Source organism: Pipra filicauda, unplaced genomic scaffold, assembly GCF_003945595.2.
Source record: "Pipra filicauda isolate LSUMZ 115617 unplaced genomic scaffold, ASM394559v2 scaffold116_size3395265_pilon, whole genome shotgun sequence".
Lineage (NCBI taxonomy): Eukaryota > Metazoa > Chordata > Aves > Passeriformes > Pipridae > Pipra > Pipra filicauda.
Window position 1 is genome coordinate 2,939,114 of NW_024103618.1, and position 14,257 is coordinate 2,953,370.

Consider the following 14,257-nt stretch of genomic DNA (forward strand, 5'->3'; position numbering starts at 1 on the left):
AGCTCAGAATTCTCAAGGTAAACCAGCTTCCTGGTTCCCTCCTGGCCTCTGTGAAGCATAGAGGTGAAGCTAACGGGTAGTCCTCGACATGTTCATGCCTTTCTGCTTTAATTCATCTCAGTTCTGCTTTCCCTAAGAGACATCCAATTCTAATATCCTGGAAAAGACCCTTTGAATTTTATCTGTGTGCTTTGTCCTGGCTATTCAATGCAGCTATCCTAAACATTTCATTTATATTTTCATTCAAGAATATTTCCATTCAAGCCTTGCTTTCCAGCACTTTCAGCTTTAATTAACCTCACAGCTTAATTCTGCTACAGATTTCCATATACGCGGCTTTACACAGAGTAAGGAGGCCAACACGTGGCTTTTGCAGTGGACTAACAAATGAGCCCAAAAGGTGCTCCAGGTTTATCAATTTTATCACAAATAATGCATGTCCTGTGCTCTCCAGCCTCCATTTGGCTACTTTCACAAGGACAGACTTGAAGTCAGACACAAGTTTCCTCACTGAGCTGAACAGAAATTAAATAAGTTTGCTGCACAGTTCAGCTCAGTGATGGAAGGGGGCTGGAGGGTGCACCTTATTGTTTTTACCATAAAAAAGGACACTTAGAAGACAGCTGCAACTTGCATCTCTTCAAATTGAATGAACAGAGAAACTAAATTTTACTAGTTCGTCCAGCCCAAAGTGCTGTTTTGAAATTTAAGAGAGTAGTTATCATACAAAAGTTACATGGGGAAACTTGAGCCAGTTAATTTGGTGAGATTCCTTTGACTGTTTCATGTAAAACTCCAGAAGGATAAGAAAAAAAAAAGTACTTTTTTCTGCACAAGGGTGTAGGTTATGCATCTCCTCCAGACAAACAACAGATTTTAAAAAATAATGGCTTGATTCAGATTAGTGGGATAGATCTAACTGGTGTATTACAAGAGAGGACTAAGGCCAGGAGCTGTTTAATCCTTGGAGAAAAGCAGTGCCAGCAGGAGCGGCTGCCACAGGCTCCCCAGTGCTCGACCTGTGCTGAGCACACGCGATGCCCAGAGCCCTCCCAGGCACTCACTCGGTCAGCATGGCCACGTGCCCAGCTGGGATCAGGCTGAAAACCAACCTATGCTTTCCATGTGATTGAGGTCCCTGAGGGGACAAGGTGAGGTTAGTCACTGCCTAGGCTTGCAACTCCCTTTCCCTCAATTTTATTTCTAAGTGGCTCTTTGAGCTCAAGGTGCAGAAAACCCTGCTATTGAGAAATACTCTTGCTACACTGCTCTCATGCTATGAAGTGAGAGGGACAGTGACGGTGTGAGCAGTGCCACCAGGCCCTCACAGTCAGGAGAGCCTCCTACAGTGACCACAGACTGCCTCTTCATCCATATATCTTTTTTTTAAATGGAGGGAATAACATAACCTGACTCAAAAGAATGCTTGGGCAAGTATTCTCTTTCTGAAGATATCTTAAAGAGAGCAGATGCTTGTCAAAGCCACTTTACAGGGATATAAAGAAGAAGGTATGAACCCTGGGGTGGGGTCTTCTCAACACCCATGTAGATCCTTACAATGATGAGAGCCATTGGGCTGGTGTGGCTACATCCCATCCCCTTCTCAGAGGTTTCACACGGGAGACCTCACAGGTTTCGCTTGTCTTTCTGCCAGAGGTTTCCATGGGCTTCTCCTCAGGAGGGAGGACCTTGGCTTACCACATGCTGCTCTTCATGATTCAGCTGAGAGCAAGGACAAGAACATCATCTGTGCCAATATCTTTGCTGGGGGCAAGGGAGGGACAACAGGCAACGACCAGAGAAATAGTTTTAGTGCAGGCGACAATATCAGGAGGTATGTATTTGCTTGCTGAGAATGTCTATAATTATTAGACTGCTACTAGAAAATCAAAAATAGTGGCACCTATAAGCTGTCCTATAAAGTGCCACTACAGCACATCCACACACCTCTCTTTCCTACCCATGTGGCATCCAGCTAAAGTGCAAAGGTCTGGCACAGCCTTTCCCCAACTTCATTTCTCCTCTTCAAATCTCCTAAAATCTCCTCTTTATTTCTTAGATGGATTCCAGAGCTTGCATCTCCAGATGGATTTTGGGCTATAGTGTAATCCTTATTCCCCAAGCTGCCCACTCTGCACTTAGGAACAAAAATGCCTTCGAATCAAAGCCAACCTCAACAATGCAACAAAAATAACATAACCTTTGTTTGAAGGGAAGAGATGGATTGTGTGAGAGGGAAAGCAGTATGAATCCCAGTGCCTCTATTCTTCCTCTTGCACCAGCACCAGTGATGGTAACTGCATCCCCCACAGTCCTCCAGCTCTTCCCTTGTTGCTTGCAAACCTGTCATCCCCCTCTTCCTCCTCGGCTGGTATCTCTGGTGGCTGACAGCCAAGCAAATAATGAGTCCTGACTGAGGGTAGTATTTTTACTGGCCAGCAACCAAAGAGAGTGTGATAATAATAAAAAAAAGTTTTCTGCCTCCTAAGGTCTAGTTTGAGCTGTGATGCAAGCCATACTGTATACAGCAGGTTCTCTTCAATTGCCTGTGGGGAAAGATTTATGAAGCTGCTTCTGTGGGGTTTGGGATACAAAAGTTTGTGGCAGTTAACCTGTGCCCCCCTGTGTCAGGGCCACTGGTGGCTGTGGTATCACAAATCTTTGCATTAAAAACATCCCACATATAAGTGCCCAAGCAACTGAAGTAGCAACCTGTAGGTCATAACATTTGTATAAACTGATTAAACAGGACCGAAAATGGGATTTCTCTTTTTCTGTTAACTGCTGCTATTAAAAAGGACCTTGAAACCATCCCACAGATTAGTATGTCAACACCTTGTGCACCATCCAGCAGCAGCCAGAGGCACCAAATACATGTGGAGGGGAGGAGAAATTCCTGAAATGAGCTCAAACTGCCTGGTGCCCTTTTGGATTATGTCAGTCTATGCAAATCCTGCTTCCCGTTGCCCTGGCCAGAGACAGAGTGGGGCGGGAGGTCCTGAGCACTGTCTCCTGGCACCAAGATGCCAGGTAGCATCCTGGGCTGGGCACTGGGGAGGGGATGTGCACCTCTCATTGCTGACAGCTGAAGATGCACGTCCAAGCCCCAGTCCACACCCACTCCATTAAGAACAACTGCCAACATCCAGCACGACTAACATCTCTGTGGGTTAGAAGGCTAAATAAATAAGAGATGAATAGCTACCGTACATCATAGCCTTTTACTTGGCAGAATCAGTGAACCCGAATTCCCCAAGAAAAGCAAGTATGCTGTGTCTCCACCTATGCTCTGATTAATCTCACTGGTTTGTTTTCCTGGAAACTAGATGTCCCAGATGCCATTGTTTCCATTATAAGTGTTCATCTGCTCTGTTTTGAGCTTGATTGCTCCTGTAGTCTGCTTGGCTTAACTGTTTTTTGTTTTTGTTGTTTGTGTTTTTTTAAATTATTATTCTTAAACAAAATCCCAGCAAATTAAAATGAGGGCATAGCTGCAACCCTCAACACCAGATTTGTTAAATGTTTAAAAACACCTATGGCATGCAGAAATCCTGAGCTGTTGTACGCAGTGTGACTAAATTATTAATAGTTGCCATGCACATCACACAAGAATTTTAAAAGGGGACTTTGTGTTTCTGAAAAACACTGCTATTTTTGTCTCTCTCTGGAGACAAAGTCATTTGGAAATTACTCTCATTGGTACTAATCACAACTGTTACTAAAACATTATCTATTACGTAGGCATAATACAGTAATTATTCATTTTTGAGAAGAATTAGCCATTTCATTCATTATCTCAATGAAGATCTTGAAAGTTAACAATTTGTTAAAATACAAACAAAACATAATAAATGAAATCGTATTGGAACAAATATCTATTTCTAGTCATAAAAGCCCTATTAACTAAGTACAATAACATTCAAGCACAAATTAAAGTTGTAACATTTACAGATGATACCATAGAATATTTGTTTTATGGGTAGGAAAGATGAGCTATGGGGTTGTTTGAGGTGGGTTTTGTTAAAGCATGAAGACATATGAATGGATTGCTACATTTAAATTTGCATTACAGAGAAAATAACATTCTGCTGTGGGCAAAAACAGAAATATGGGACATTTCTTTCCTGTCTCAAGTGAATTATTTCTGGTGAAAGGCTTCTCAGCGTTTTGCTACAGGCATGCAGCTTTACACACAGAACATTATGCATGTACACACAGAGAGTGCTCTACTGGGGGTGTCTATCCTGATGCCCTTCTCTCTGCCCAGCTCCCTGCAAAGCTATTTACGGGAAATAAAGAAGAAACACAGATTTGGAAATGGGAAAAAAAAAGGCAAACCCAACAACCACCAAAATCGTCGGCACAGAAAAGCGAGTTGATACGCAAAAAAGCAGCTTCACTCAGTATGTCTCAGCTGCTTCCAAAGCAGAAAGCAATGGGGACGTACTGCTATTATTAGCCCTCCGGATGGGAAGCAGCACGGTTTAAAGCTGTTAGCAAGATGTTGCAGGATTTTCTTTGCACGTATGCACAGGCACAGACACACAGGCAGACAGACAGACGCCCCAAAATGCTCATGGTGAGCCCCTTCCCGCCATTCGGGTGAGACAGACAGACAGAGAGCACGACGCCAACGCGACTGTGCGTACTCACAGCTCGGAGTACAAGAAGTGCAGGTTGCCCACATTGTCTATGTAGTTTGCAGGACTTAGCCAAGGTAGGACCAGTAACAGGAGAGCCTTCATTTTCAGTGCAGTGCTGGCACTGCTGCTAGATTTCCTCCTTCCCACCGTCTCTCTGTGCTGGTGGGACACACAACGAGAAGCTTTTGTGCCAGCCAAGCCCCTTCTAAGCAAGCCTTTCCATTTCAACGCAATGGTAGCACATTATGAATCAAGCTTAAATCCCTTAAGCGAAGCTACACTGCAAAAATCATTGACCTGTAAGAGGATTACTCGATCTGACTCTCAGATGGGTAGATGTGAGGGTTTAGGGACAGCACAGCGTGGTTGGCGAGACAGTGACTTATGCTGCAGAGGAGAGCGATGCTCAGAGAAGAGACCTGCCTCCTGCAGGATTCAGAGTGGTTCTTCAGAGGCAGCTGGTATGTTTACATCACTGCCCACAAGCAGATGGGTTACGAGCTGAACTGCATCACGGAAGGGTGTAGCTGTCTGACAAGGGGGGAAAAAAATGCCCCCCATGGAGTTTTGTAGCAGGCGATATCAGAAGACCACACCTTTTTAAAGTAAAACACCGCAAAAGATCACAGTCAACTGCTGGCTGTTTGCATCTCAGTCTGAATTCCCCTAATCCAGTCAGATGTTTTTGTACAAACATAAATCATGTAATAATCCAAGGACATGTCCCTTCTCAGGGTTTTTTTGAAGGATGCAAGAGCAAACATTTTAAATAAGGATGCTTTCAGTGGACCGCTCCATGGTAACCACTGTTTAAAAAAAATTATAAAGTTCTCTTGTCAATTACAAAGCATAAAACAGCAAGCTCACCTTGTCCCATCAGTGACCTCATCTCTGATCAGGGCAAACTTTCATTTTGTTTCTGAAAACCAGGATTGTTCTGAACCTGAATCATGCAAGAAATGCGAGGACTGCTGACTGCCCTAGTAACTCTAGCAGAGTCTACTTTAATTTATTCACTGAGTACACAGATCACGTTCTGTCAAGATTTCAGATGGGGTCTGAGCTGTTCTCACCACAGGCACCGGTTGTTTATGATTATCATCGTATTAGTTTTATTAGCAAAGTCCCACACTTTGTCTCCTCTCTGTTGATTCATCAGAGTTAAAGAGAACAGCGTCAGCTCAGTCTGCTCAATCTGTCCCTGGGCATGATGGAGCACAGCGTCCCTCTCTCCTGCCCTGCCATGAGCTGGAGGTGGGATGATGGCAAGAGAGGTTTCTGTATTTCCAAGAATTAAATTAGGCAGAGGCATAAGATACCTTGGGTGATAATTAATTAATGCTGTGCTTAAAAAAAAATAATGGTACTGCACAGTGTCTGCAAGAACAAGGTTGCAGAAGTCCACCTTTAGGGGTCACTCAGAATGCTCCTTCCTATTTCTTCCATCAAGTGGGAATGCCAGTGAGGCTGCACTACCCACTGTCCAGAAAGCTGAAACCCCCAACAGTAGAAGTTCCCTGTGTTTTCCTGTTCTCCTGTCTCTTCAGGTAGCTCAGCCCTCCCAGCCACTCTGAGGAAGGAAAATCCATGTCATGAGTAGCAAAAAGCAAACATCCAGCCTATGTAGCAATGCTCTGTACCGAACTACCTTAGAGGCTAAGAAGACCCTTAGTCCTGCTCCCTGGATTTGCAAAGCTGGGACTTTGTGCAAGGAGCCTGACATAGGGAAGGGGGAACCCCAAGAGACTGTGGGAACATGTTACTGAGACAACTCTTTCTAGCCCTGACTGGGCTCAGGTCAAGAAGCCAGAGGCATGGGATCTTGAAGATTCTGAGGGAAAGATCCAGGCCACTGACATTCAATAAGAAGTGCTAGAATAAACCTTGTCATGCTTTTACAGGACCAAATCATGGTTTATAGCATGCAATTCTGTAAGATATGTAGTGAAGGGTGCCTTTACCACTACCTTAAGGAGGAGAAACTAAGACATTGCAGTGACTCGCACATGTCCATGTAGGAGAATCAACACTAGAAATCAATTGTGCTAGTTGTGTGGCTTCCATCTAAAAACCAGTGTTCTAATTTGTTTATTTATTGAGGTGGGGGTGGATGTCCTGCTACTTTTTAGTAAGCCACAGAATTATCATGTCAAAAAAAATTAACACAAACAGGAAGATCTAAAACACATTAAAGTCAGCTATATGTATAGCAAAGGGAAGGGCATTTGCATTAAGGCCTCAAGATTTTGTGGTTGGAGAAACATGATTTCAGTGACAGCAGCTCACAGAAGACTGACAGTCCCTCTACCTGCATTGCTATTGAAATTAGCATTTGAGGCCTGGTAGAGGAGTACTGACCAAAGGCAGAAAATTATGATTAACTTTGCTATTTTTTACCCTTAGTAGCAGACAGCCAACCTCACAGAGCACTGCTGGCCTGGTCTGGGACCTGCTGCCATGCTATGAGCCAGCAGCACCCTCACAAGGAAAGCCAGGTCCAGAAATGGGTGCGCCAAGGGCACCCAAATCCACAAACACCAAGCTTCTAGCATGTGGAAAGTGGTCTACTGATCTTTGCAAGGGGTCAATAAACCTGTTGCTAATGGTTTTTTTCCAGTTTCAGTAATGCAAAATGGTCACATTTTTGATTGTTTAAAACACTGTAACTTCAGTGAATATCTTCAGTGAGTAAATTCCTAGTGAGAATTCAGGTGCTTCAGGAAATGAGGTCTCCAGTTCAAATGGGGACATGTTTGAATGGCAGGCTGCAGAGCCATTTCCCGTTACGGGCTTCAAGACTGCGAAGTGTGCAGCCATGTGAACATATCTCTGCTCTCTGGCTCACCAGCCTGCTCACCACGGATGCTCTGATCCTCAGCATTGCTGTGTCTGTGCAGGAATGTGTTCCCAGCAGCAGTCTGGAGCCCTGCACTGGTTGTTCAAGGCTTCCTCCACAATGCCCATGCCAAAGCACACACCTAGCAACATGATTTACACCTGCAAACCACAGGGGAAGTAATTTCACTGGACAACAGATACAGACCACAGAAAAGAGCATCTCTTAGACCCCATCTCTCCTTCAACCTGAGGTGCTGTTACCCAGATTATGTCAAATCATTTGTCTGCCATCAGAAATCACAGCCCTGAATATTTACTGCTTTCCTTGAAAAAGGTAGAAGATGAAAGACAAAAGCAGCAGCACATGCTTTTACTCTGCAAAACAGAGAATCATTTGTCATCAGTACTCTCCTTGCAGAGGAACCAAACTGCTCCCTGGGGGGCATGTTTCCCACAGGCAGGAGGGAGAGTATCCTGGTCACCAGGAGAGGTAAGCCTGGAGGGGCAGTTCAGCCAGGGTGCTTTTCCAGACTATGCCACTCTGTGAGCCCCACGGTGCAGTGCCCTAGGTAAGTGCTCACCTGGAAGAAAGGAGCACTCAGCTCCAAAGACCAATACCAAACCAGAATATTTTCTGCTCTACTTCTCATATAGGTCATTTGTGATTCAAAAAAGGTTTGAAGAAAGGGCAATTATAAAACCCTTAATGTGCTATTAAAATATTTATAATAACTCAGCTTCCCAAAACTCACAGATCTCTTTGGACTACATACACACTTTCATTATGCAGCTAACCACAAGATATCCACCCAGAACTGCTAACTATAGCATGAAGTACCTTGAATGCATTTATTTCTAAAGAAAAGAGTGAGATATTGTCATATAATGGACTAAATTGAGCTCTAAATTAATGATACTTTAGGTATTCATTGGGGATGAAATCAACAAATCTTTCTTTACATTAACTGTTTATTTTGATCAGCATTAACTGATGATTTTTTTTCCTCTACTCAAGAAAAGAGTGAAAAAAAGGTCTATCAACAACAACTTACTGGGTTTGGAAATGCTGTTCGAGGTGACCCCGTTGCATGACCTCTGAGCAGTGTTCTGTGAAAGGGCAGCTAACCATTAGCTTGTCCAGGAGGTTATTCACTAGTATGCTGGACTTCCTGCATGTCTGGAGAATCACAAGCTTGCGGTCCATGGGGCAGAAGTCTTTTTCCACAAGGAAGTTTGTAAGGCAGGCTGTGCAGAAGGTGTGACCGCAGAGTGTATCTAATGGCTGAAGCAAAGGTTGCAGGCAAATGTGGCATATCAGATCATCATCTACTTCTTCAGTGTAGCTGTACAAGTGGTTTTCTTCCGGTAAATGTGCTTGGCCGCAGGTGACACAGAGTGGCGGGGAGCTCTCCTCCATTTCTCCTTCTTTCTGGCTCATAATCAGAATTGATGCAATTCAAAAGGGGGCAGGTGGGAATATCCAACCTGTTTTCTATTCATTAGAGCTGCAGCGAGGCCATCAGATCTGTGGGGAGGAAAGCCAGAAAATTATGTTCTGCGTTGTGTTCTCTTACCATACTTACAGTATCTATATGGCTATGAAGTATTTTAGCAGGTATTAGGGAAGGATTGCATCTTTGGGATGGGAGGGTGAAGCAAAGAAGGGGGGCAGAAAAAGAGAGAGTTAATTCCAGGGACTTCTATTCTCTTAAATCTAGCTCAATTTACACAAATACTCTAAGTGTATAGGAAGATATCAAAATAGAGAGAAATACTACTGGCATTTAACAGTTGAAAACCTTAAATTAGCATATAATTGCAGTTCCATCAGCTGATTTTGTGGCCTCATTACTTCTGCTGGAAAAGCAGCATTGTGTGTAGATAAAGATTGCAATAAGAAATAATGAAAGAAGAAAGAAATATAGTTAAGAATAATGGTTACTGCCCAAACCACCTGCTCAGCACAGCATGAGAGAGCAGCAGCTTCACCCAATGCACACAAGCATACAGACACTTAATGTGTAGCCAGAGAGAAGACAATTTGGGTCATGAGAACTTAGAGCTCGGGACCGTCTAGACCGTCCTCATACCACAGAAGCAATGGACCTGGGCCCCTGCATTCAAAGTTTATCTGCCTGAAGTCAAGCAGTTATAACCATCTGCACTAGCATAATCAGTTCAAAACTTCATTTACTTCCCAAAGCACAAAATACCTCACATGCTGAAGAGGACAACACAATGCCAAGTACTGTATCACTAAAAAATAGGCCTATTCCCTTCATAATTTGTAATACAGAAACCCAGTAGGTCACTAACTACAAACCCAATTAGCTCTGGCCGAAGCACCTGTCTGCTGGTATTTTAGAGATGTAAACTCTGTGGGTGGTAGCAAAACTGAAGAGTAATTTGTAGTTTTTACTTGATGAACCCCAACTGCTCATTGGAGCACTTATGTCTCATTATATCAGTGCTTATTTTGTTATACTGCTTTGAAAATAAACATGAAGATATAAAATATGCAATGGCCTAATTACTGCTCTTGCTTGAAAATGTAAATCTTTTTTGGTGCTCTGCCGTAACACTCTACCCTTGCTTCCAGCTTGACTTAATTTGCTGAGACAATGTGTCAGCCTCAGACACACACGTTTGAGGGCAAATGAGGGAAAGAATAATAAAAGAAGTCTGTCTATGACAGAGCATATTTTCATATAAATAAAAACCTTATTTTTATGCAAAGCTCATGGGCTCTAAACCTGAGAGATTAAACTTTAACATGGCAGGGTTTTTCTGACATGAAGGTAAAATAATACCTCCACTAACTCTTACCAGATGATTAAATGTCATACATTCACTTCAGTGATTTGTTAGATCTTATTCTTATACAGCAATTATGTTAAGTGCCTGCAAAATAATAGGTTTTGCTTGCAAGTCTAAGTTCTGCATAAGCTCTGTCTCTTGATTAGCAGTAGCTTCAGTGGAATTAGAACCCTTGCAAATATTTAAAATACTCTATACTGGGTCAAATGTTTCTTTTTGTAAAGATATTCATGAGAGCTTTATGAACAGCCCTTTGCGAAGAAATGAACATCTCTCCATAGTGCAGAAAACAGCTCTGCCTGTTATCTTAATATAGGAATTATTATTTGGTCCCATTAAGGTGAAACACAGCAAAATGAAACAAGAGAAAAGATGATAAGAGGTGGGGATTGTTTGGGCACTGCAAGTGGGTCCAAGTAGGAAGCCCTTAGACAACTTCTCAGTGCAGTGGGGTAGCTGCAAGTTGGTGTTTGATCTACCAGCAGCTGTGTTTTGCAAAAGAGAAGGAGAGCATTCAGCTGCTCTCCACATCCCTCACTCACAGGGGAAGCCCATCTCAAATCAACATGACTGCTTGCAAGAATGGCAACACATGGCTTGGGAACTTGCAGGATTGTGGCTTTAAAAATAGACGTAAAATGAATTAAAAATCGGTAAAGCATGACAAAAATAGTACTGCGTTATGAACTTTGTTTTTTCTTACATTGTCAAAAGACCTTGCACCTGGGGCAACCAGGGATATGGGCATTATCATGCTGTTCCTCCACTCCCCTGCCACGTTCTCTTGTACCACCATACACAGGTAGATCCATGTGGGTGCTCTCCCCATGCACCATACACCAGAATACAACCAACCCCAACATTTTGTTGCCTCATGGATGTTCCCAAGGACAGAAATTCTTGCTTGCTGCTGGCAGGAGACCCAACACACAGCTTCCATCAGCAAACCTGTTGAAAGCTAAAGCTGAAGCCCTGCTCTGAGGAGGGAGCAGTCTGCAGGAACAGGAGCATGGGCATCCAAACAGCCCCTTCCCAACCTTGTGCCCTAATCCTGAAAGTACTGCTTCTTTGCTCCCACATGTACAACACATCAATTCCCCTGATACAAATTAGGTACAGCTGGAAATGTTGCTACATCTCCAAAGTGACTGCAATTACTTTTGCAATGACAACAGAGAGGCATCACTGCCTTAAGGCCATGCCCTGCTGCAGTAAAAATGATCAGAGAAGCCCCAGAGGAGGCAAAGTCTGACTGTCCTGGCAACATTACAGATACTTTTTATGAATCTGACATATTAATAATTTATTTAGAAAATTTAGACCACATAATAATATAAATGATATAAATCCTGAAAAAAAAATCTCAGCCTCTCCTAGCTAACCCGGTCCATGTTCATCCACGGTGAACCTTTTCATAAACTGCTGGACATATCAAGCAATGAAATTACTGCCATCTTTGAGAGGGTGATTGTACCACCAAAAGGGTTAGCATAGAGGACATGTGACAGAGTTTTCACACAGATTGTTGTTTGCAATGTTTACAGTCATTTGTATTTATAACATTTATGTGCTGTCATAATAGCTACATAATTAATTTTATGTCCTTTGAGGAAGATTAAAGCCTTAATTCCTCTTGAATGGTGTAGAAGAGAGGGGGGAGGCAATTTAAAATTGACCTGTTGATTACCAGAGTTTATTTCTACTTCTTCTATTACCTATGAAAAAATAAGAGAAATAAAACACTTTAAGCATGGAAACCTGTACAGATAAATGGCAAACCCCAGTGAAATAAAATAAAGGCAATTATTACCGGGTTGAACTTCTATTCTTCAAGGCCCCTTCTTGTGGGAAGAGGAGAGGGGAAAGGAGAGGGAAGGAATCCTACATTCATTTACAACCACCACTGGCAGCCTCAGCAGAGCATGGATGCCACCTTGGCAGTCTCATGCTTCTTACAGTAAAAGCCATATGGACAGAAACTGGTTGCTGCATGGATGATTGGCAGGAGGAGCTTTTAGAGGAGGTGGTGGTGCCATGCCTAATCAGACATCACCAGCATTTGCCACTTTGCTGCTGTGCAGGTAGTTTTCAACAACTCAGATCCCATAGTTGTACAGTGTCTAGCACAGCTTGTCTTGGATAAAGAAAATTAAGTACTGATTTGTAAGAATGTCAGTGTTGTGACACTGCAGTAAATCAAGCTTCAGTCCAAGGCAGAGACCTGAAGCACAGTGCAAATGATGAAGGAAGAACATTGTCATCCGGATTGCTAAGTTTTCAGCCACAAGATGGAAAGAGAATGGTCACATCAGGACATGAAATAACCCCCAAGGCTGTGACCACAGTGAAAACCACTATCATGGTAACGTATTTTTTAAAAAGTTACCCAATAGCCTCCACTGATTTGACAGAGTTTGTAACTTACTGCTCTTCACTGGTTAGGAACTTGCAGCCACCAGAAGCATTTAAGAGAATAACCCAGACAAAAAGCATGGACAGTAAACATGGAGAGTAGCCAAGCCCACAGTTGTCCCATCCAAGAAGCATTTAACCAATCTTAAGCTTAAATACTGACTTACCACGACAGTTACACTGGCAGCAGTGTAGCAAGAGGAGGGCTCGCCAAGCAGAGAGGCAGAACCCCACTGCCTCTGCCCACCCACACCATCAAATATTAACCCAGCTGTTCAGGAGGCTGCACTTGGAAGTAGCATGGCACAAAATGGAAGAAACTTCAGGTAGCAAAAAGTGAGTAACAGAGGCTGAAAGGAAAAGAATTAAATGATGAAAGATATTGAGGAATTGTCTATCATAGGAAGGAAAAAATAGTTGCCTAAAGGCCAGAGAAACAGTGACAAGGGCCTGCAGGGGCAGCTACTGGCTTAAATCACCAATGGTGAAAGACAAGCCACTGAGCAGGCATCACTGGAAAACAGAGGAGCAACACAGATGAGCTGCAGAACAGTTAGAGGAATTTAGCCCCAGTGGCTATGAAGTAGCATAGCTTGGTGGTAATGAAATCCCTAACCAAGGGTAAGGGTGGGAGCACGTGAAAGGAAAAGGGTTTCTGAATAGTACAGTAAGATTGACTTGGTTTGGGTTTTTGTTTGGTTTGGTTTTCTCTCTGTGTTTAAGTGATTAATGCTCCTGTTTTATTTTTGAACTTTGAGTGTGTACATAACAAATCCTGTACCTGCTCATTAAAAGCAGATGCTTTTTCATGCCCTGTTTCTCTGCTGTACAACCCTGTAGGAGGTGGAGATACTACTGACAGAGCTGTTGTGCTCTTCTTAGCTAAACTGTGATAGCAAAGTCATTCTGTATCCTTCCCCCAGCCCCTGCATGGGCTGTTATCTCCTACGAATGTCCATCTCTGAGTGAGTCACAGCCATCCATTTATGTGGTTCAGCATGACACTGTATGGTGCTGGTCTGCAGGCATGCAAGGAAACCACTCTGCCACAGTGGCATTGTCAACTGTGATGCCTTAAGCCCCTAATGCTTTTTTTTTATTTTTCTAATATTGGTAAGCCTTATAAGTTTTATAAGTAGATTTTAAAAGCAGCAACCCTCCCTCCTTTGTCCCTTGTGCCTTTCCCTTTCCCTCTAGCACCCTTGTTTACACATTCCTTAACCCTCTTACCCCATTCTATGCTCCCTATATCACCCCTACCCCCGAATACAGCAGAAATGTTTAGTCTTTTGTCAAGGCAAGGCCTAGATTGTTGGCAGAACAGCACATCAGGGCCTAAACCACAGAACACGGTCAAAAACTGGGTGACTGTGTACCCTTTGTGCTCTGATGAAGATGAAGATGGGATGAACAGAGGGTCCCAAAACACACCCCAGATCCATTTTCAGGGGGTGGACCCGGGGCGGTCCAGAGTAAAGGCCACAGGGTGGACACATCTGGGATTGGATGGAGGGTATTATAAAATGTAACATCTCAGGCACGGCCGG

The 14,257-nt window shown here is 43.2% G+C and overlaps 1 protein-coding gene across 2 annotated transcripts in view; it reads right to left on the bottom strand.

The window, feature by feature from the left end:
• LNX1 (ligand of numb-protein X 1) overlaps nt 1-8,919 on the bottom strand; it is a 65,670-nt gene extending 56,751 nt beyond the window's left edge. Inside the window, exon 1 of one of the 2 annotated variants that reach the window (XM_027735924.2) lies at nt 8,534-8,919. In XM_027735924.2, the coding sequence (XP_027591725.1) occupies nt 8,534-8,919 (386 nt within the window). Of the gene's footprint in view, nt 1-4,653; nt 5,093-8,533 lie in introns of those variants that run through there. The other variant, XM_027735925.2, reaches the window with a different exon arrangement.
• Between the last annotated feature and the right edge of the window lie 5,338 nt (nt 8,920-14,257).